Source organism: Citrus clementina, unplaced genomic scaffold (genome assembly GCF_000493195.1).
Source record: "Citrus clementina cultivar Clemenules unplaced genomic scaffold, Citrus_clementina_v1.0 scaffold_6, whole genome shotgun sequence".
Lineage (NCBI taxonomy): Eukaryota > Viridiplantae > Streptophyta > Magnoliopsida > Sapindales > Rutaceae > Citrus > Citrus x clementina.
This window is the reverse complement of record NW_006262139.1, coordinates 9,532,363-9,557,366: the sequence shown is the minus strand read 5'-3', so window position 1 is coordinate 9,557,366 and position 25,004 is coordinate 9,532,363. Positions and strand designations below refer to the sequence as shown.

The window sequence follows — 25,004 nt, the reverse complement described above, 5'->3', positions numbered from 1 at the left end:
CGCTGAAACTCTCTATTATACCAACAGCTGCGTTTCCTATCCAAGTTGCAAATGGTAAAAAATTGGCGTGTCAAGGGAAGTTTGAGAAGATACAAATTCTAATCCAAGATATTCCATTTTCTCTAATGGTCTACGCGCTGCCCATATCAGGATTAGATTTAGTATTGGGAGTACAGTGGCTCAAAGAATTGGGAACAGTAGAATGCAACTGGAAATCTCTCACTATGAATTTCAATTGGAACAATAGGCCACGACATCTACAAGGGCTCAATCCTCAGTCTCTACAAACGGCAACAGTAGTGGAGGTTAATAAGGAGATTAAATAGGGACACGAGGCATTTGCAATTTGCTTCCAATTACAATTCGAAGAGGTCACGGCACCAGTGGCAATGCAAGGGCTTTTACGAAATTACAAGGAGTTATTTCAGGAACCAACTTAACTTCCTCCTAAGCGCGAAATTGACCATTGTTTCACGCTTAAAGAGGGAACATAGCCTATCAACATCAGATCCTATCGCTACGCACACTTCCAAAAAGAAGAAATAGAAAAGCAGGTGCAGGAGATGCTTAATTCGGGATTAATAAGGCCCAGCACCAGTCCTTTCTCGTCGCCGGTGTTACTTGTATAAAAAAAAGATGGAAGCTGGAGGTTTTGTACAGATTACCGTGCCCTCAACGATGCCACTATCAATGACCGGTTTTCAATCCCAACCGTCAATGAAATGCTCGACGAGCTCTACGGTGCCACCTATTTTATGAAGCTGGACCTCCGTACCAGTTACCACCACGTTCGAGTCAATCCACCAGATATTCACAAGACCGCGTTCCGCACCCACAATGGCCACTACAAATATCTATTCATACCATTCGGATTATGCAATGCGCCGTCAACCTTTCAGGCAATCATGAACTTCATTTTTCGGCTATTTCTCAGGAAGTTTATTTTGGTTTTTTTTATGACATATTGATTTACAGTCCTACTTGGGACAGTCATCTTGATGATGTCAAATAGGCAATGGAGATTTTCAAGCAACAAAAGTTTTTTATCAAATCCAGCAAGTGCACATTCGGACAGCAAGAACTCGAGTACTTGGGGCATATTGTCACGTGTCATGGCGTCAAAGTAGACAACAAAAAAATTGCTGCCATGCTCTCTTGGCCCGCGCCACAAACCATAACAGAGCTACGAGGATTTCTCGGATTAACCGGATATTACTGAAAGTTTGTGCAAGGATATGGCGTCATTGCTCGGCCTTTAACCAACTTACTAAAAAAAAATCAATTTGGCTGGAGTGAGGAAGCAGAAGAAGCCTTTCGGAGACTCAAACAAGTAATGTCCAACACCCCCACATTGGCTATGCCAAACTTCCAAGACACTTTTATTATCGAAGCAGATGCATCAGGAGACGGAATTGGGGCTGTTCTACAACAACAGGGCAGGCCAATTGCATTTATGAGTCGTGCATTAGGTGTCTCAAAACAATCTTGGTCTATTTACGCCAAGGAAATGCTGGCCATACTTGAAGCAATACAGATGTGGAGACCGTATATTTTGGGGCAGAAATTTATAATCCGAACTGACCAGTAGAGTCTCAAGTACCTATTGGAACAAAAAGCGGCGACCCCTGAGCAACAAAAGTGGTTGGCAAAGCTCATGGGCTATGAATATGAAATCCTATATCGGCCGGGGCGGGACAACACTGTCGTCGAGGCCTTCTCGCGGAACCCGACAGCCCAATGATGAATTATTTATTTATGCCACATGTAACTGTTTGGGAAGAAATTAAGACAGCTGCAACAGGTGACGATTACATTCAACGAGTTACCACACTTGCTGAAACTCAACCAGCCGGACTGTACACAACAAAGAATGGATTAGTTTTCTATAATGGGTGGGTTGTGGTCCCTCACCAGATACGTGACAAATTGATGTTTGAAGCCCACAACACTAGAATCAGAGGCCATTCTGAAGTCTTGTGTAATTATAAGAGGTTGGCACAGCAGTTCTATTAGCCGGTTATGTTTTGTACGGTACAATAATACATTAATAATTGTGAGACTTGCCAATGCACAAAAGCCGCCATTGTCAGACCAACCAAGCTACTTCAGCCACTGCCCATACCCTGCCAAGTTTGGGATGACATTACGTTGGATTTTATTGAAGGGCTACCGATGTCACAGGGCAAGAACACCATCTTCGTTGTCGTCGATAGACTCAGCAAATCAGCACACTTCGTGTCTTTGTCTCATATCTTCTTAGCAAAGACAGTGCCCGAACGATTCATAAAAGGCATATTCAAGTTGCATGGCATGCCAAAATCCATTGTGAGTGATCGGGATCCAATCTTCATCAGCAACTTCTGGCAGGAGTTTTTCAAAATGTCGGGTAAAAAACTCAGCATGAGTTCGGCTTATCACCCACAATTCGACGGTCAGACCGAGGTAATTAATCGATGTCTCGCGCAGTACCCAGTGGCGGATTTAGAAAAATATTTACCGGGGGCTAAATAAATAACAGTAACATGCAAAAATTGAAACTTAAATATATAAAATTTTTGGTAACCAATTTATAATTGTTCTCTACGCGATTTCATACTCTGAAAACATTGTGCAATAGACTCATTATCAATACTATTAAATACATCTTTTTCTACATAAACAATCAAATTATCATTCATCCATTCATCTCCCATCCGATTCCGAAGTTCATTCTTCACAAATTTCATTGCTGAAAATGTTCTCTCTACGGTGGCTGTAGAAACTGGAAGAATTAATGCTAATGTCACCAACAAATAAACTAACGGATACACCTTATCTTTCTTTGTCTCAACCATTCTTTTAGCAAGGTCACTGATTCCCTTCAATTCTGCAAACTCAGTACTGGAACGTATATCCATTATGTAAATTTGAAGCTGAGTCTTAAGTGCCATAAGCTCTATTGGTGAAAAATCCTTTGGATAAAATTGAGCAAGACGTACTAACTTGTCCTTATCAAAAGCAGTGAATGCGTCATTTGGACATAGACATGCCAAACACAAAAGCAATTCCATATTCACCTCATTGAAACGATTATTTAGCTCTTGAAGTTGCAAATCTAAAACAGCAAAAAATAGTTCAACTCGAAAATAATGCATGTTTGAGATCTCTCGAGCCTTACGTCGTGATCGACCCCATGGCAAAAAAACATCATTCATGTTAGGGACATCAATATCATGCTTCAAACAAAAAGAAGAAGCCTCAGAAAGCAAAGAATCCCACCCATTGTCTCTCATCATTTGCAAGTTTTTCTTGCATATTTCAACCAATTTTATGGCATTTAGAATATCTTGATCCTTTCTTTGAAGTGCTTGTGACAACTCATTTGAAAGTGCAAGTATATCCCTCATCAAATATAAACTAAGCACAAAATCAAAAGATTGCATAAACTCTATCAAATAATTTGCTTGAAATCTCTGTTCGCTAGAGTTTGACTTATCTTTTGCAACTATCTCAAGCACACTAATTATATGTGGAAACAAAGAGATTATGCGAAGCAACGTACCATAATGTGAGCCCCAACGTGTATCACCAAAACGTTTCAATGTAATCTCTTGATTTTGGCCTTGCCCACTCGGTAAGTCATCATTTTCAAGTGCTTCAACAACTGAAAGTAATTGCTTCTCTCTAAGAATATCTCGGCGTTTACACGAAGCCCCAACAACATTGACAACATTAACAACTACATTGAAGAAAGAATTAACTTGATCGTGCTTCTTTGCGATAGCCACAATAGCTAACTGTAGTTGATGAGCAAAACAATGTATATAATAAGCACACTCATTCTCATTCATAATAAGTGTTCTAAGACCATTAAACTCGCCTTGCATGTTGCTAGCCCCATCATAACCTTGCCCGCGCAGCCTAGATATACTCAATCCATGCTTAGAAAATAACTGATCAAGAGCTTCCTTGAGCGAGATAGCAGTGGTACTAGTAATGTGCTTAAGACCTATAAAACGCTCAATGACAGATCCATTCTTATCTACATATCGCAATACAACAGCCATCTGCTCCTTCATAGATGCATCACGTGATTCATCAATTAAAACAGAAAATAATGCATCACCTATGTCTCTAATAATAGCATTGGTTGTTTCAATAGAACAAGCCCTTACAATATCTTTTTGAATTGAAGGTGCAGTCAACATGTTGTTTCCAGGAGCATTCTTCAAAGTAACTTTTTTGATATCTTCATTGTGATCGGCAAGAAATCTCAGAATTCGAAGATAATTTCCTTGGTTACTTGAATTATCAGATTCATCATGACCACGAAATGCAAGCCCTTGTTCGAAAAGAAGCCGAACAACATCAATGGATGCAAACAAGCGAATTCGATAATCTTTTCGATCTTGATCAGAATGCTTGTTGAAAAATGTTCGAACATGCTGCTCTTGTTTCATTAAATCTTCACAATAACCCATAACCTTGTTGTGAGCACTATTAGGACCTCCAACATGCTCTTCTAATCTTTCTGGTTTTTTCCAATTTGAGAACCCATTTTTTGTAAATATCTCACCACTTGCTTGCTCACCAATTTCTGGTCTGAAAAGATAACAACATAAACAATATGCAGCATTCTTTGATATGCTATATTCTAACCAATTTTCATATTTATTGAACCAAGCAGGATTGAATCGTCGTTGTTGTTGCCCAAATTTAGACTTACAAAAATTGTGGAATCTAGGTTGGCAAGGACCCATTTGTAAATATGCTCTACGGACTTCATCTCGAACATTAGGATTGTAAAAAGAAATTGGAGGTCATTGTCCAGGATCAGAAGGAAGTTCTGACAATTCCAAGTCAAACTTATTTCGTTTTTCTAGACCACTTTCATCTCTCTCTGGAAATTTCGGCATCACTGATTTTCTTTTAAAATACTTTTCCATATCTGTATCAAAATTATATATATGAGTACTTACGTAAAAATAAATTAATTATAATTGAAAAAATTAATTTACTAATAGTTATAAACAAAATCACTAAAAAAAGAAATTGTAAAGACTAGAATTAGTCACTTAAACAATTACAATTTATATAGAAATGTATTGACATGTGAACAAAAAATAAAATATGAAATTCTTAACTTAATTTGACAAAAAAAAAACGAAAAGAACATGTTTTACCTGGTGCAAAATTGAATGTAAAGGCAAGCGGGTCCCACGTCCCACCCACTCAAGCCCACAACAATTAATAAATTACCCCCTTCCTGGCTCTTTCTCCTTTTGCGTTTTTCACTGCAATTCTGGAGAATAAAGAACACTGAAATTCTGGAGAATAAAGAACACTGCAATTCTGGAGAATAAAGAACACAACTGCTGCTTGCAACTTCTTCTTTTCTTCGAAGCAATCCCTAATTAAGTTTGGTACTCAGTTTAGTTTTGGTATTATAAATAATTTGGGCCGTGGGTTTTATTTTTTTAAGTCAAATTATTACTTTATAATTTTTAAAGAATAAGGTTATGTAGTTATAGGGGCTATTTTAAATTTTCTTTTAAACAATTTTTTTTTTCAATGGGGGCTTGAGCCCCCAGTGGTCCTGCATTGCATCCACCACCAGTACCTATGGAGTTTTGTTCATCAGTGGCCGCGTAAGTGGCATGAATATCTACCTTGGGCTGAATATTGGTATAACACGACGCATCACGTATCCACGGGCATGACACCTTTCAAGGCACTGTATGGCCGGGACCCTCCCACGGTTCCGCAATATCATGTGGGCACCTCACGGTCAACAAGGTTGATAAAGTCCTGTTGACCATAGATGAGTTACTCGCCCAGCTCAAGCGTAATTTGGTTGTTGCCACCGATCGCATGAAACAAACAGCTGATAAGCATCGTAGAGATGTGCAGTTTCACAAAAATGATTTGGTGTTTTTAAAACTTCAACCGTATCGACAAACCTCTGTGTTTAAGCGGGCGCATCAAAAGTTAGCAAGCAAGTTGATTGGGCCCTCTTGTGTTTTGGAGAAAATTGGGACCGTCGCCTACAAACTGCAGTTGCCTGCCGGTGCCCGTGTTCATCCAGTGTTCCATGTGTCCTTGCTCAAGAAAGCAATGGGAGACTTTAGACACATGATGGTTGAAGCGTGGCGGGAAATTCATTGAACAAAGTTTAGTACGTTGGAAAAATTGCCAGCGGAGGAGGCTATGTGGGAAGATTCAACCGTAATCCAACAGTAGTTTCCATCTATGACCCTTGAGGACAAGGGTCCTTTTCTTGGCGGGGGCATTGACAGACAACCAAGGAGATCAGCTAGAGTTTCAAAGCCTAGCAACAAGTTTGTGGACTTTGTTTGACCATGCAAACCATGCCCATGCAAGCCATGCAATTGATCTCCCACGTAAATCTTTCATGCACGTTAGTTTGAATAAGAGCACGTGAGGACTGTGGGCAATTGATATTGGAGTAAATTGAGGAGAAGACTACGTCAAAGTTGTTGCCGAGAATCAAGTTAATTTATTTTTTGTTTTTATCTAGTTGTTAATAAGGATTTGATTTGGCTGGATTTGAGCCAAGATTTTAGGTTACAAATCACTAGTATCCTTTATGTTTATCTATATAAATAAGCAGCAACCATGACGAATAAAGGGAAGGAAATTAGTCAAAACAAATACTGGTTGTTCATACCATAAATTGAACGAATATCAGGCATTGCTTTTCTGTATTTGATCGGGACCTATCATATTTATGTATCTGTTTTTGGCCTGAAACAATACAAGTCGAATTTGGTTTCATAATTAAGTGGTCTGATTTTCACCCTAAGAAGATTAAATATTTTCTGGTTTAAATTGTTCCCTGGCTGGGACCTATCATGAACTCTCTTATCGAATAGAATCAAAGTGATTCTTTAATCTTTAGCATGTGGGTCATCTATAAAAGAAAAAACTCTACACGTTCAAACGATTGAAGACTTTAGAGCAAATATCACTGATATATCTCTTTGTTTACTGTGCTTAGCACATCTATGTCGCAATGGGGTAGTCTTTCAATCTTCATCGTTCTATATCAATTTCATAGGCAAAGCTTCTTTATATATTTGGTTTCTATGGGAGAGGAGGTCGTTTGTCATAGTGGTGGGAATCTACGTAGAAGCGGCAAGCAATTTGGTGCAGTGAAAAGATTTCATAGAGTCACATTAAACAAGAAGTCCAGCGGTGCTAGTTGAGTATTAATTAGGATGGTTATAACAAGGAGGCTGCAAAATAGTAAGAGGGAGTCTAAATATAAGTATCCACAAGGTTGTATCCACATATCCTTTAGTGAATTATTCAAATTCTAAGCTTGGCTTTGTGGACGTCGAAATTTAAACTCTGAAACACATAAAAATCCTTCTGTGTTCTTTATTATTCCGCTCTTTTAATATCCTCGTTTTAACAGTTTAATTAACATTTAATTAAAGTTAGTAAACCTATCGAACCGGATCTTTCACATCCTAATAATGCGCACATCCCAAATGTATTTCTAAAATAATTAATTGCATTATATATCTATACAATTGCATAAGATTTGCATGAAAATTATTGTAATATCTACTCTGACTAATTAGCAAGTAATGTCTGGAAGGGATTGAGAATGTATTACATATGACTAGTTTTATCAAATATTGAATCAGGTGAAGGCACTTTTAACACCTGTTCTACTTTTGAAAGACCCATGATTATAGAAAAGAATTCTCATCATATCATAAGATTCCCGCTCTTGAAATTTAAAGGTTACATGGTAGATTGGATCGAATACGCCCTTATAGAATAAATTGGGTTTGTGAGAGAGCTTATGCATGCAATGATGTTGCCTCAAAATTTATTGTTGCCAATAACGACGTTTCGAAATTAATCATGGCTGGCGCCCTTGGCCTGTAAATTAATTCCCCGTGATCTTTTTTTTTTTTTGAAAGGAGATTTCAATTAATTCAACAATGAGAAAAGATACATCACTTGTGAAGGGTATGAACCCTTCCACACAACAGTCTTGCATTTCTCTAAACCTAACTTCGCTAAAGAGTGGGCAATAACATTACAAGATCTAGGCGTATACTTGATACTAGCACACTCGAAGTTTTCCTTCAACTTCTGAATTTCTGAAACAACCCGATAGATCTCGAATCTGCTACCCTGCTTGTTGTTAACTAAATTGACCAGACCTTGAGAATCTGATTCCACGATTATAGCTTTCACTTTAGCTTCTCTCGCCACCAGCATACCCCAGTCCATAGCTTCTGCCTCAGCATAAGAAACATCTCCATGAAACTTGGAAATCTTGATTGCAGCTACTGTAACATGCCCCGAATCATCTCTAATCACAGCCCCCAACCCTGCAAGGTTCTTTTCGGAGTTGATAGCTGCATCAATGTTGACTTTTACAAAGCCATCTTGAGGGGGATTCCATGCCTGAAGAGTTACCCTCTGCTGCTTTTCACTGCAAGCCTCAGCTGAAGAATGCACCCTCTTATAAGCTGCAATCATAGCTTCAGCTTTAGCTACCATAATCTGGGGGTTCTCCCTTTTTCCTTTGAATAGCAACTGATTCCTAGCATTCCATTTTACCCAAAAAATCGCTACCAGCAGCTACAGGTCAGCCTGTACAATTGTTTTGAAAGTAATATTCTTTAGAAAATGGCAACAAGGCAAGGAAAAGGGGGGAGAAGAAAATTAAAAAAAAAATCCATTTCCAGATATGATTAAGCATATACGTTTCTTTACATATTTATGCTACTTCTGTAGAAGATCATAAAATAATATACTATGCACGTATTTATATATCCTCAGTGTTGCCGATGCCCTAAGCAGATTAAAATAAGAAAATTGTTGAATACAAGATTATTGTATAAATTATAATCAATGAAAAGGATACATGAATTATGCAAATCAATCATTCAATAAGAAAATGTGATCTTATTGCAGTTGTAAATAAAACAAATAGATGAAGGCAGATTTGGGTCACTAAATTATATGTTCCTCTTGTTTTATAGCAGTTACCTGACGATGGCCGTTCAAGAAGGTTTGATTCGGTAATTAAAAAGAAACGGGTTAACGGAAAGATCTAAAGCACTCGAGACAAAATTTGGCTAAGGGCACCAACGGAAATAATTAGGATCAATTTTGAATTACCCCTCCCTAGAGTGACTATATTCAATTTACCTCTAAATTTAGGAAAACAATAATTTATCTCTCAAATAATGTTAATTTTAACAATTGACTGACATTAACTTAGTAAATATGACATTGCCCCAAACAATAACAAAATATGTTAATTGTGTTTTGTGCTCAATGTTAGGCAGCGTTTGTTTTTTATCTAAAATTTTAATGGATCTGAATTTTTCTGAAGCCTAAATAGGTCTAAATATGAAAATCTGAATGACATGTTTATTTTCTCTCTTTTTAATATCTGAATATAAACGGCCTCTTATTTATTTTAAATAAAAAATATTAAATATAATTATTTAACATTTATGTCCTCGCAAATTAAAACAAAAAATATTAGATTTTATAGTTTAGGAAATAATTATATTTTATAAAGATATTTCTAGAATATAATATTTACTTCTCATTCATATCTTTTTCCATTAAGATAAAAATCATAAAGTTTATTTTTTCTATTTAGATATAAATCTCTCAAAATCTGACAAAAGTCATAAAAAAACAAACAATCAAATTGTAGAAAAAACAAATTTTAGATATAAGCAATGAATAGCAAGACCTGCTCCAAGATCTAGATATGGTTGCTGCCCTGTTTGTAGTCCGTTGGTGTCGTCAGATGGAATTGATGATGGTTGATTGGTGATTGATTTTGGGGTAAATTGAAGATATTCACTCAAGTTGAAATTTACCTAAATAATTATAATGGAAAGACATATTACAATCATGGGCTCTCATTTGGTTTCGAGTAAAATACTAATAGGATCACAATTACGGGCAAATACTTGATTTAGGGCAAGAGAATTCTCGATGTGTATAGCACTTACATTTGTTTGTTTGTTTGGCTAGTTCAAATTGATTTTTTAACCATACAATTTAAGAATTTGAATTTAAATGGCTTATCAAAAAAAAAAAAAAAAAAAAAGAATCTACTTAAAATTACCGAGATAAGATCTCTGAATGGCTTATTACATCACATTTGTTATTCGCCCAAATGAAATTGGCATAAAGAAATTCTACAACTTGGATACATTGTATATTTTCAAACAAGAAAGAGAGACTATTCATAACCTGTAGTTTTGCTAGAGACGGTCGTTAATAAATTGACTTAAGAAAAACAAAATTTGAAATCTCTCGCGAAATGCGAAAGGGCAAAGAGCGTCTACATCAACCTATAACGCGAAAAACAGTGTGTGCATACCACATAAGTTCGAATTCTTATCTTGTTATTTGACTCGGTGCTGGAAAAGGGGACGAAAAAATCTTTATTTACTAAGATAAAAGAGGAAATGATAAAAGGACCTGTCATATATTACAAGAAAATTGTCCAGTTATTCTTGGAAAGTGAAAAATAAAAACTGAGTTGTATTGTTTAGTTATGAGTGGAAAATTGATACCTTATAATCATTGGGCGGAAAATTGAATTGGGAAGCATAGGAAGGCAACTTTTTCTGTGAAAGCATGTGGATCTAACTGATCTGAAAAATTGGCTAAGACTTATATTATTAACTCAAAAGCACCTCTTAATTGTCACGGGATTTTTTTTTTTTCCTTATCACTAAGAGTTGAGAGTGGCTTAAGGCATATATTATTAGCATGTTACTCTATGTTGATATGTGCATTCACCTGTTAAGATAGTGTGAGGTCACTCATGCACAAGTTTTGTTTTGATACCATTTAGGAATTCATGGACCTTACTCATACCAAACGTTAGCTCAAAATTTTAGAGTTGCCTCAAGTTCAGATGCCATATAGAAATTAACGGGTATAATTTTTACTCAAAAAGTTTAGAATTACTTTAAGGTTATCTTATTAGTTCAATAACTAAAGTCACGTGAGAAGGCAATGTAGATTCACTCATAGGTGGTGTGGATTTGAAATTATATAGAAGTTTATGAGCTTAATTGACCACACAGAAAAACTAGCATTAGAGAAAGACGAAACGAAAAAAGAAACAAAAGTTTTAAAAATGATAATGATTATTGATAAAAAATTACTGACAATCAAGATTTTGTTACCTTTCATACATATAATACGTAATTACCAAAAGAGGCAAAACTAGGTATATAATAAAATTTTAATATCTAAAATTAAAAGAAAAAACAGCATGAAATCCTGATATCTGGATATAAAATAAAAAGCCCAAAAGAAACAAACTTAAAAATAAGGCTAGAGTCTTTAAATTTAAATTGCAATTTGAGGCCCAAAGAAATAGAACTTATGAAAAATCCGTTGGTCTTTTAATATATAATGTTAAATGTCTGCATTTATTTTTCTGTAAGCTTTAAAAATATATATTAATATGCTCAAAATGAAAACTTATTAAGTTACAATCCTAAAAAGAAGTACAAAGGGCATGTCCAATATCAAGCTCAAACATATAAAATTATCCAAGACTTACATTATGTACAACAACTGTTTTAAGCACAAGATATTTACCGTCTAGGTACCAAATTCAACTTTGCAATAAACAATAATCTATAGAGCTTGTATCGTGAGACAATCAGTTATAAAAAAAAGTATAGACAAAGTGACCTTTTGTATACGCAGTGATACTCATTTGCCTCAACATCGGTCTTTCAACATCAACCGTTGGGATCCCCACCAATTAATTTTAAATTCAATCCTAATCTAATCTAATATATACACCAATACAACCTTGAAAACCAAATATTTAAAGCTTCTTCTTTCTCTTCATTCTTAAGAAACTCAAACCTTAATCATGGCAGATACTGAAAACACCCCAGGAAACTCCATGCATGGAGTTTCAGCCAAAGAAAAAGCCTTTGCCTTCTCAGTTGCCTCTCCAATTATGCCCACAGACCCAACTGCAAAATTCAAACTCCTAGTGGATTCAGAGCACAAAGCTAAAGTCTTCAAGATTTTTTCTTTAGCCAGTCCACACATGACCACTTTCCACCTCTCTTGGCTCTCCTTCTTCACTTGCTTCGTCTCCACTTTCGCCGCCGCTCCCTTAGTGCCCATCATCAGAGACAACCTAAACCTCATAAAGACCGATATTGGAAACGCTGGCATTGCTTCTGTGTCTGGCAGCATCTTCTCCAGGCTTGCAATGGGTGCAGTCTGTGACCTATTGGGCCCCCGTTACGGCTGCGCATTTCTTATCATGTTATCAGCCCCGACTGTGTTTTCCATGGTCTTTGTTTCATCCGCCGGAGGATACATAGCCGCCAGATTCATGATCGGATTTTCTCTTGCGACATTCGTGTCGTGTCAGTACTGGATGAGTACGATGTTTAATGGCAAGATAATTGGACTGGTTAATGGCACTGCTGCTGGCTGGGGAAATATGGGTGGTGGGATTACTCAGCTTCTTATGCCATTCATTTATGAGCTGATTAGGCGAGCTGGAGCAACGCCGTTTACGGCTTGGAGGATTGCGTTTTTTGCGCCCGGATGTTTACATGTGATCATGGGGATTTTAGTATTGACTTTAGGCCAAGATTTGCCTGATGGAAACCTCAATACCTTGCAGAAGAAAGGAGACGTTCCGAAGGATAAGTTCCCTAAGGTAAGAATGTATATTTAACCACCAATCACTTCAATGGATTTTACTTAGGAGAAAATTAGATTATGAGAGGTATCTGATCCGAATTTTTTTATTATACATTTTTACAAAGCCAACACTAAAATCATATATATTAACACTAAATCTTTTGTTTTGGTTTACCAACTATATTCCTATTTATATTTTGATTCAATACTCATATGAGATTTGTGCTGATCGTTTTATAATAATATTGTAATTGGTTATTTTCGATAGTAATATATGTATTTGTTACTAAATCTCAACCATTAAAATTAGAACTCAACTCAGGATTCAAATTTTTATTAAAAATATTTTTTTGATGGGTTAAGAATTTCACCTAATCTTTTTCTCTCCTAGTCTCTTCTAGTATTTTAAATCTAGCGAAAAAACTGATTTGATTGTAAATAAACTGAAATAAATTGGCTTGATAGTCAACATCAAAATTCAAAATTCAATCTTAAAAAAAAAATAGGAGAGGATCCTTATCTTTTTTTTATAGGACATAATTTTGTTTGCTGATTGAGTAATTTTAACTTAATTTGTCTTAAATCGGCTTAGTTTGTCTGCAGGTTCTTTGGTACGCCATCACAAACTATAGAACATGGATTTTTGTTCTTCTTTATGGCATGTCATTGGGTATTGAATTGACCATCGACAACGTCATTGCTGAATACTTCTTTGACAGGTTCAATCTCTAATTAAACTTGCTGATAAGGACTAGAGAATGTTAACAAAGACAAATACTAAAACATGAAAGAACAATACTTATTAATTTCTGCACCATAGGTTTAACCTCAAGCTCCACACGGCCGGCGTCATAGCTGCAACCTTTGGCATGGCCAACATCTTTGCTCGCCCCTTGGGTGGTCTCATGTCCGACATGGCGGCTCGCCCATTCGGCATGCGCGGCCGGCTTTGGAACCTCTATATAGTCCAAACCCTAGGAGGCATTTTCTGCATCTGTTTAGGCCGAGCCTCAACTCTCCCTCTCTCAATCCTTTCCATGATCCTCTTCTCTATCACCACACAAGCTGCCTGCGGCGCCACATTTGGGATCATCCCCTTCATCTCTCGACGTTCACTTGGTGTCATTTCTGGCCTCACCGGTGCCGGTGGCAACTTCGGCTCTGGTTTAACCCAGTTGTTGTTCTTCACGAGTTCCAGACACTCGACGGCTACTGGGATTTCCTTGATGGGGATAATGATAGTCTGCTGTACTTTTCCGGTGGCCTTGGTGCATTTTCCGCAATGGGGGAGCATGTTTTTGCCGGCGACGAAAGATAGCGAGAAATCAAAAGAAGAATATTATTATGGAGCAGAGTGGAATGAGGAAGAGAAGCAGAGAGGGCTGCACCACAGGAGTCTTAAGTTCGCAGAGAATAGCCGGTCTGAGAGAGGAAAGAGTGTTGGTTCTGATCCTACACCAATCTCTGCTACTCCTGCTCCTGTGTAGACAGTGCATATGGTGATGTGATATATGTCTCTTGATTAAACTTGAAGTTAATCATGGCTTTGGAAACTAAAAAAGTTCAAGTTTATAAATACATAATCATTCCCACTTGCGAAAATTCGCATTTAAAAAATTTTTAAAATCATTTTATAACATTGTAAAATTTTATAATGTAGTACAAAATCTTAAATCTATGTTTTATAAATAGTAATATTATAACTACAAATTCTTTTATACAGATATATATATATATATATATATATATATATATCTTCTAATAATATAATCTCTTACTTCATGAAATGAGGACAACCACTACTAGAAAAATAGTCTTTACTGACACTTGCCTTCCTTTCATGCATTTGGGGCATTTTCCGTGTTTAACAAACAAGTATCATAGATCACTGATATTATAGTGTCATTATATTAAACATCAGAAATCATTGACGCTAAGGTATCAATAGCAAAAAAATTATCATTTTATTTTTGTTTTCGCCTCAACTCGAACCCAAGATCTCTAAACTTCAAACTTTTACTTTCAATAGCAAAACCGCTGAGCCTAAAAATTTTTATTTGTTTAATTATTAAAGTCTTAAAAATATAAAATATATCCATTGCAATCTAAACCTAAACCTAAACTTCTCCAAACTTCTAACGCCGCCTCTCTCATGAAGTCTCTGAAAATTAAAATTGAGAGAAAACAAAACTTCTCTAGTGTCATTTTGTAAGCTACCACGCCAACTAATTTTTGATGAGATTGGATGAAGAGACAGAGAGAGATATCTTTGGTGGACTACGCTTCATCCTGAGACGACGACATATCAGAGCAGAAAGATGAACAATCACGAAACCCTAACGAACAACCACAAATTTCTACCCACCAGCCTTCTCCTCCTACTCCGCTGGCAAATCCGACCCGGAGCTTGAACTTCGACTGCGTTGCGGTAAGGCACCACCCTGTTGTGCCAGCAGCCAACTCTGGCGTGTCAGCACATTCAACATAGCGTTCGGACTCATGTGCCTTCCAGAACCAGGGGTCTTCGAGCCTGCTGCGTACGATTAGCCAGCCTTGCGGCTCATTGACGAAATCCAGTTCGGATTCCGGGGGTGGGCGTCTGGGTCCTAACCAAATCTTCCTTACTAAGAGGTTGATAAGACCTCAGGGTAAGAAAGTGAAGGAGATGAAAGGGGAACCTGGTACAGATCCTTAACTAAGAAGTACTCTTTAGCAGGTTCCAACAGAAAGTCCAGATCTATTGACGTTCAGTAATTTCTCTTTTCCTCTTTTAATTTTGATTAAAATTCAATATAATTATATTCAACTAATTTTAGGGTTTCTCATTTGTGGCAAGGAAAATCTAGATTGTCGACTTCAAATCAATGGCTGAAAAATGTGGCACCGCCTTCATTACACCACCGGCTTTCAAAAAACATCTGATGCTTCTGTTCTCTTGAACTTGGCCTCTATGCTTGTGGTTTCAAGAACGGATGGTGCCTCTTGAGTTGCGATTGTAATGGTTAACAAATTAAAGGGTACTATTGATGGTTAAGATAGTTACTACAGTATATCCTTTTGCCATTAATAAATAATTATTTTTTTATTACTTTATTGAATTGCATAAGCTTACGATCTTACTTACTCTAGATTTGATGAATATAAAATTATGGGTGAGTATTGTCCATACGATTGTTGATTTTTTGGGTGAGTACTATTTTTTCCCATTGTGGAAAAGCTGTGAATTGATTAGTTGATCTCAAGATAATCATTATATATTTGGCTAAATTTTGATACTTAGCTACCATGTGAATATTGGGTGGTAGTACCCCTAACCTTTTCGTTCTCGGTTCTTACATCATTCTTCTACTCAATTCAGTACTTCATCTTGATTTCTGTTTTTTGATTAATCAGCACATTTGGCGGTAGAAGTTCAAATTATTATATGGGGATTGATGATATTCGAGTTGCTGGACACTTGATTTTGAGGTGAAAGATTAATTAATAGTTTACGAAATTATGCTGAAAATTTTAGGATTGATAGACTGTTGTTGTGAACTTGGTTGTTTCCGAACTTGACTAAATGACTTTCAATTGATTTGAAAGTTTGATTAAACTAAGTTTAAATGAGAACATTTTAATTCTGAAAATTTTGGAATGAATTGGGTTTATATTTGATTTTGAATGGATTTCTCAATATGGTTGGTTGTCCAATTTTATTAGAAATTACATATGTACCATGTTTGATATTGCAAACGTATAGTCTAACAGAGTTAGAATAAGCTGAAATTCGGATAAACTACACTTCTATTTGCATATTTCGAATCTGGAAAATTTTATTTTGATTGAACTTGTAATTTATTTTTAATGATTTTTCAAACTCTGCTACCTCTGCAGTAACTTCTTTTGACAGAATTGTTCATTAATTTTTTATCCTATCAAACACTAGCCTAATGATATCGGAATAGCCTCAAATTTTAACATGTTGTTGACTTATATGTCCACTTAAAATCTGGAAAGTATCATTTTGATATATTTATTATTTTAAATTTAATACATATTCAAACATCTACTGCTACTTTTATAGTTTCATATGCAATTTTAACTTATATAGTTTTATCATGTGAGAAACAAATGTAGAGTTGTCCAAATGACTTGGAAATTTTATTTGTGGTGCATTGACATGTCTAATTATGTTTTGTAAGTTTCATAGCATTCCAAATTGAATTAAAGAAAATCTTAAATTCAAGCTATCAATGTTTCCTATTAAATCTGATTAGTAATAAATCTACTAACTTGCAGTACTTTTCAGGAAAAAAAATGTGCCAACACTGTGAATTGCAATGGGAGAAGAAAGTACCAAAGGCATAAATCTTTTTTCATTATATTTGGGACTATTCTTAAAGGTTAGTCTTTTTCTTTTTCCTTTTTTTCTTTTTTATTTAAGGTAATCATATTCATTTTAATTTTGCTTGATTTTGCGTGATAGTTGATACAAGCCCATCCTAGCCATTGCAAAATTGACACTAAAAAGGTTCCAGTTTTTCATATTGTAGTTTGAAAAGTCTGCAATGTTTGCTATGCTGATGCCCCATTTGAATGTTGGAGCCCAAAAATGAATGGTTTTAGGACCAGCCGGGTGGTTCCAGAAAGCTAGGAGCTTGTTAGCTATTCTTTTTAATTGAACTAATTTAACTTAAATATTAGCCCGATTATTGATTTCTATGGTTTGCAATTGATTTGAGTTTGACATTCTTGTTTTGCGTTGGTTTGAGTTTGACATCCTAGTTTAAGACTTTGAAGGCTTCCAAGAAATGATTTTGGATGATGAGCATATGAGTAATAGTTTGAAAATTAATTTACTGTATCAAATATATACTTAGTGTAGCATATTAATTTTAAGAACTGTGGATTATTCCATGAATATTCTAGTAAATGGTTATGTTATATATGCATGTCTTAATATCTAATAATTATATTTTAAAGTTTGTTTTTTTCCCTTTCTAGGTTTAGGAAAAATGTTTAAAGTGATTTTGGGTTATGATTTCAATCAAGTTAAAGCAACATTACTTGTGAGTGGAAATATATAATGATTATATTTTTATTCTACTTTTTTTTTATCTTCTTAAAGTTTTATAATTAGGCAAAATTAATGAATACTTAATTACAATTTAGGGTGATATTCTTTAAATGGTCCACATGAATAGATTTAAGTAGTATAATAAATCTAATACTCATTTTATAAATGCTTAACTAAGTTTGCAAATATTATTTCTTTTAGTAGTAATAATTTTGGATCGAACTCTCAAATTATTGGAATATTTTATGTCCAAACTTTATTATGCCTAATATAAATATGGAGATCCATAGTTATTTTATGCCCAGTTTAAGGAAACTGCAGTTTGAGGACTTATTTTTTGCCTTGTTAAATAAGCTTTTAGAATGAATAAATTGAGGAAATGAGTGGTGATTTATTTATAATAGAACATTGGTGACAGCTTTTAACTATGCACAACAATCATTTGGTATATGTAGATAGAGTAACATGCTTGTGCTGAAAGTAGATATTACATTGAAAACTTCTTGTCTGCTATAGTTTGATATATATATAACCTTTACCAAAAGAGAATAATTGAGTTTATTTATAAATAGCTTATGAGTATTTTTTTCTTTCGAACAAAATAATTTTATTTCTATTAATTGTTGTTTCTCTAATGGCTGGATATTGGCAGCTAATTTTTTTTTCTTTTCCATGTATTCATATGCAGATTTGATCAATGTGTTTGAAGTGTTTATTCTTCAACTTCACTTATATCCTAACCCATACAGTCTATTGAATGGAGAAGCTGCTGGTGTGATAACGCAATTATACTACTCACATTCAAAGAGTGAAAGGTAGTCATCCTTCTCAATTTAACTTCTAGATTTATTAAATTTATCCACAAGTAGTAGGCATTTGATTGGATGGTAGAAATTGTTATGTATTGAATTTGGATTATTTAGTTATGAGAGTAGGATATCTCATATTTTTGTTATTGAAGTTTTGGAATTTGTAATATATACTAATAATATTTAAATGTGAAATGAAAGATTTTGTGATATAAATCAATTTCTTTTTGTTATTTTGTGGTGCCTTTTAATTTTACCAATAAATCAATAGGCAATGATCTAATTCAATTTTTTTTATTTTTTTAAAATAAATTAACTAGTGATACCACGGTAATAGTAATCATAAACACTAATAAAATATCAATAACTACTAACACTATGGTGTCATAATATCGGTGATACTGTAGTAATAGTAATCACTGACACCACTTACAAGTGTCACTATTTTTCTGACTCCCAGATTACTGACACAATTAACAAGTGTCAGTGAAAGTAATTTCTGACACTATTCTAAAGTCAGTAAAGACCATTTTTCTAGTAGTGAACTTTCACAGTATTAGAAAAATATTTACAACGTTGTAAATGTATGAAAAAGCACATTTGTAAAGTTTTGAAAGATTTCACAATATTGTGAAAGTCTTCCCCCATTTTATAAAGTATGAAATTTCCTTAGAAGAAAATTGTTAATAGAGTGGAGCTATTGGCACTCCTCAAAAGTACTGTCAAGACCCCTTTTCTTTTTGTACCCGTCAAAATATTAAAATGAATATAATTTTTTCTAATGACACCTCCCTTATTCCATAAACAACCTTCTTAAATTTAGAAGTTGAGAAGATGATGGTTAATTGCAGAAAAGCAGCTGAGTTTTGCAAATATTTCCTTGAATTTGCTTTTTTTAAAAAAGAAAGAGATTGGATTCACAAGCAAGAAGGCTAATAATAGAGAAAGGAGAGAAAACTCTAGGTTATCGTCAAAGCAAGATGATTTCACTTGCAGATCTTTGAAAAATAATGGAGAAAGTTGATGAGTTTAAAAAGAAGATGAATTCTTGAAAGAAAAAAAAACCAAGTTATTGCAGTTATCACAATGGCACAAATGATGCATCAATAATAAACTAATGAATTTTGAGAACCATGAGAGTTGTATTTGAAGGAGCAAGACAATGATCGATGATTGTTCTTCACAAACGTAACAACAAAATTATGAATATTAAAATAAATAAATAAAAATAGGATTTGAGACCCATATGCAATAATAAGTTCTTTGCACTTCTTCCACTATTTTGAATTGGATTGAAAAATTAATTAAAAAAAAAAGATATTCTACATGTGGGTGCCAAGAGTTCGTATTATGAAGTCTGTAGTTGCAGGTGTAAAATGTTTGCATAGATAAGATGAAATTGTATGGAGGTTTTATGTAATTCTACACAAGGATAAAATTATAAATTCAAAGAAGAGGTTTCATTAGGATATTAAAGAGGTGCTAATTGCATCACTCTTGTTAATATATATACCTACTTTTGGGCTCAGTCGAGCCCTTCTTCTCGCTAGTCAAGTTTTCTACAAAGGCCCACACTATCCTTCAAGCCTAGACCCATCCCAACACCAACCATGGCCGGCGGCTTTAAAATTCATTTGGAAAAAGAAAAATTATGACATTAACAGAATTGATGAACTTTACTCTCAAACCTTGGAATTATTTTCAGCCAAAGATTTTTATTCATACAAAATATTTAAAAAGATTTATTGCAACTTGCGAAGATAATCATATAGTTGATTTCAGACTTGCAAGAACACGTTACAATTTAATTCAATTACAAACTACATTGAACTATAATTAAAAAAAAGCAATTCAAATTTGAAAGTATATTTTATATTTGTAATATTGCATAACATTATGTAACATTATAAATTCAATTTACTTGAATAAGGTTCATACTATAACTATTTAACTTGATAAATAAAAACAGAAACATATTAAGTATGGTTGCACTATCTTACTGTTGGTGGTAAAACATAGGCCAGAGGTACTAAGGACGTGACACATGGGGAACGTGATTCAGGGCTGTAATAAAAGATGAAGAGAAGTTGAGAAGGAAGGACGAAAGGGGAAGATCTCGACAAATCAGCCTCAACCACCTAAACTGCCTAAGAGTGACAAAAAATTACCTCCTACAAAATAAGACACGTTGTGACGGAACAGTTACAACAATGCCAACGCCATTAGGCCACGTAATAACATACGGTCTCCATCTAAGCTATCTCCAAAGCATCATTTTGTGAGCTGCCAAAGTCAAGACTGAAAAAGGGAGACCATGGATGGACAAGCTAACTGCACCACCCCCTTAATTGGTTCATTCAAAATGGGTTAATCAGAGTGAAGGGCACACTGTCACCAAAATCTGTCTCAAATGGACAGCTGTCCAGATCAAGCAAGCTTAAAGGCTCCCACAAAAGGAGCCAAATTACTCTTAAGACCTTACCTGAGGGGAATCACCAATAACGGCTCATCACTTGTACATAAAGGTTCCTTCAAAGACACTTCACTTTAAAAGAATAGGTCAGTCTCACGAAGCAGTAAGTTCACTCACTTACAAATCAATCAAAATCTCTTACTCTAAGGTTTTCTATGAAAACCCTCTCTCCCTCCAACCTCCTACTGACTTAACTGTCAGAGTGCCATCACCGGTCATCATCAGCATCACCTCTAACAGCTATTCCTTATGATTTCAGGTTCGTCTCAGCCATCGCCGTCCTCAAAAATCCATTTATAGACAGCCTAACATCCATCTTGACTAGAAAATCACCTTCTGCAGGGAAGCTCTCATAGTGTTTTGAGTTGAACCAAAATCAATCCAAAATATTTTGGTGCCATCTGGTGGGTTCAAACAAGAGGCCATTGTTCCAACCTCCATTGACAAAGAGAGCTTCTTATCTTCAAATGCCTATCAACTCAAAATCACACCTACCCATTTTCTCATACAAAGCGACCCTCTTCTCTAACAAAGTCATATTTATATCCAAAAACCTTCGTATTTTGCCCATAACCTTCTTTAATCATAAAGATATTTTCTTTCGCACAAAAGTCTCTCCTTTACCCATAAAAACACCTCCATATCCCATAAAACATATTTGTCAATGGCCATAAGAAGTTGACAACCATCAAGAAGACATCATTGGGGGAAAAGATCAACAATCTCAAACTATACCCAATCAAACTCGTGCCACCATAGGCAAAGCTCTAGTCAAGCAACACCCTAAAAAGGAGAAACCTTTAACTCGAGTTGATGTCCAGCAACTTATTTAAGACGCCCTTCTAAGTTGTTTTATACACCACCTTACCAAACAGAGTCATCACTAACTCGACCACTAAATGACACAGCCTTGGTAGCCCCATCTACTAAAGCAGGGACAAGCTGAGCCCTTAAAAATGGCTCAAGGTAGAACCTGTACATAATAAGGATGTTTGCTTTACTGCCACAAGCTACACCACTAGAGGAAGGCTGAGGTAGCATCTTTATCTTGTCTTTGCTGACCTCTACGACAAGTTGAATGTCAAGTACTAACGAGATGAAGAAGAATTGGCCGAGAATCAGTTATTTACTGAGGACATCCTAGCTGAATTATACCATTTACGTGATAAGGTAGATAGGATGGCGAAAGCAAAAGAGACCGCCCTAGAAGATCTTCCCCTTGCAACTCTCTATTCTCCACTCACAACGCAAATGGTCACTACTAGTCTCTCCAAAGACTTCATCATACCCAAAATATCTCTCTATGAAGGTCGCACAGACCCCACCAAACACCTAGAGAACTATGAGGGATTAGGGGCATCTCCAACAATGCAATATGTCATCTTTTTCCCCACATCCTAAAAGGTGCTGCCAAGGCGTGGTTAAAAAACCTTCTTTATGAGAGCGTTTCATTATAGGTACAACTGCAGCAGGATTTTCTCACTTAATTTTGATATATAAGAAAATAACAGTAGGGGTTCTCAGGCTTATCATAGATCATGCAGAGGGAGGGTGAGTTATTAAATAGTTATATGAAGCATTTTCACGAGAATGTCATGCATGTTGGTCTCTACAGTGAAGGTAGAATGTCTATAGAAAGTTCATTAAGCACAATAAGCCAAAGACATATATTGTTACACACCATCGGACCCTTGAGCTAATTGACATTAAAGAGCGTTGCACCATAAAAAAATATGAAATGGCCCAACTACCACGATTATACAATCATAAAAAGCATGGATCTAATTGGCATTCACCGCCTCCCTATATGTGAAGTGGGCTATATCACAGTCTTATTTTATCAAAAAGACTAGGCCAACCCAAACTAGAGGGTCGTCCCTAACTCCTAGACCACCCTCGACCTGATCATTCCCCGCAGTATCCCGCTGCCCGCACTATAAAAAGCTCAACACTACACAAAAGTAAATCTTTTTTCATATTAAGCATAAAAGCTTACTTAAAGAGCCCCCACCAATGAGGAAAAGTGCACAACCGAGATGAACTGACAAGTACTGTGTATTTTATAGAGACTTCGGTCATACTACTTTTGAATGCTATGCTCTCTACTATGAGATCCAAACACTCATCAAATATGGCATACTAATGGAATTTCTCACTGATGTTTGAAGAATGTGTGAGGAAATATGGCGACACAATAGAGATGATATTCCTAATGCACTTTCCCCATGGAAATTGAGCAACAGGGCACCAGTCTCTAAACTCAAGAGTCAACATTATTACTGGGGTACCTACTATTGCAGGCACGTCTAACTGTACAACGAAAGTTATACAAGAAGTACCATCTAAGCTTTCCTCCACAGTCATGAAGTCCACCTCACTTACACAGTCCTCAATCACCAAGTCTCATACACAATGCTAATTATCTTCTTTGATGATGATGTCAGAGGAATACCCTACCCCCATGATGACACACTTGTGGTAGCAATGGATATTGCCTTGCACAATGTGGCAAGAATTGTGGTCGACACAGAAAGCTCAGCAAATATCACCTTTGTTAATGCCTTGTGACTCATATATATCAAGTCAGTAAAGATGCGGCCATGGAGAACCCCACTGGTGGGATTTGTAGGTGAGATAATCATGCCTGAGGGGATTGTATCCTTATCGGTTACTATTACTAATAGTTATCACCATGTTGTTCACCTTGTCAATTTTTTTATTATTTATAGGGAACGTGCCTACAACTGCATTATTAGCTGCCTATAAATGACCACATCTCAATGTGTCATCTTTATGCATTATTTGACTATGAAGGTTCATTCTTCAACAAGGATCATGACCATTAAAAGCTGTCAAAAAATAGCTTGAAAATGTTATTTTGTTGTAGTTAAAAGGACATTTCATATTGCCTCTGTGGCACAAGCAGAGTCAAGTAAATTCCTAGAGAACCAAGACTTCTAATCAAAAGAAGACCCCGTTGAAGTAAAGTCAATCAGGGGAACTCATTTCTTTCTTGTCCACCTCAAGAGAACCTCTTTACACATGCTGAAACCATCCCTTTATATACAGAGAACCTCACATCTACCAACAGTTAATCCTTCACACATGCTAAAACCATTCATCCACTTATAGAGAACATCCCCATATATGCTCAAACCATCCTTCCACTTATAGAGAACCTCTTCACATATGCTCAAACCATCCCCTCACGCACAAAAAAATCCTCGCACATGCTGAAACTATCCCTTTGCCTGCAGAGAACCTTCCCACATATGGCACCACCTGTAGAGAGCCTTCTCATATACTCTACAACCATCCATCCTGCACCTATCAAGATCATCACTTGCTCCCACGAGACCAGCGTAATGCTAAAGGACTTCACACTTAACTCAAGAAATGGACTTAACACTTAACTCAAGGCTCTTTAAAGATGTCACAAAAGGGGAACTAGCCAAGCTAATGATGTGTGTGCAAGTCTATGCAGATGACCCCTCTTGCACAATCAATATTGATGCTAACATGACTAAACTAGATACCAAATCAATATCCCAGGTGTACAAGGATGTTTTTGCATACGCACACGAGGACATGCCAGAGATCGACCCCAAGATATCTTCTAACATGCTCAGCATGAACTCCCTTTCGCCCTGTCTAGCAAACACACCGTGCATTCAACTAAGAACACTACTATACAATAGACAGCGAAATTGACAAACTCCTCAAGGCATGCTTCATTTGAGAAGTAATGTACGTCAAATGTGTCTCCAATATGGTCTTAGTGAAAAAGGCCTACTGATAACTCTATGAAATGAGAGTTATTATGACAATTGTAGACTTAAATCAAGACCACTTAGAGAGCAAATGATGTGTTTTTATTACATTTTGGTTATGTTTTGCGTAAACATCAATTTTAGTTTAGTCTTAATAAGTTTTGCTTGATTTAAAGTAATTTATGCTCAAAACATGTGCATAA

General features: G+C 35.8%; 1 protein-coding gene and 1 pseudogene across 1 annotated transcript; one reads left to right on the top strand and one right to left on the bottom strand.

The window, feature by feature from the left end:
- Positions 1-2,567: 2,567 nt before the first annotated feature.
- On the bottom strand, positions 2,568-4,895 carry LOC18038705 (annotated as a pseudogene).
- A 7,001-nt stretch (positions 4,896-11,896) lies between these two features.
- Positions 11,897-14,177, top strand: LOC18039096 (high affinity nitrate transporter 2.4). Its single transcript, XM_006428656.1, has 3 exons — positions 11,897-12,706; positions 13,294-13,409; positions 13,511-14,177. The coding sequence occupies exons 1-3, from the start codon at positions 11,897-11,899 to the stop codon at positions 14,175-14,177; spliced, it is 1,593 nt and encodes a 530-aa protein (XP_006428719.1).
- Positions 14,178-25,004: the final 10,827 nt, after the last annotated feature.

Bases quoted from the DNA above. Each gene is read 5' to 3' on its own strand.
- LOC18039096 (XM_006428656.1), top strand. From the start codon at position 11,897: ATGGCAGATACTGAAAACACCCCAGGAAACTCCATGCATGGAGTTTCA. The intron at 12,707-13,293 runs GTAAGAATGTAT...GTTTGTCTGCAG, and splicing joins CGAAGGATAAGTTCCCTAAG to GTTCTTTGGTACGCCATCAC. The intron at 13,410-13,510 runs GTTCAATCTCTA...TCTGCACCATAG, and splicing joins GCTGAATACTTCTTTGACAG to GTTTAACCTCAAGCTCCACA.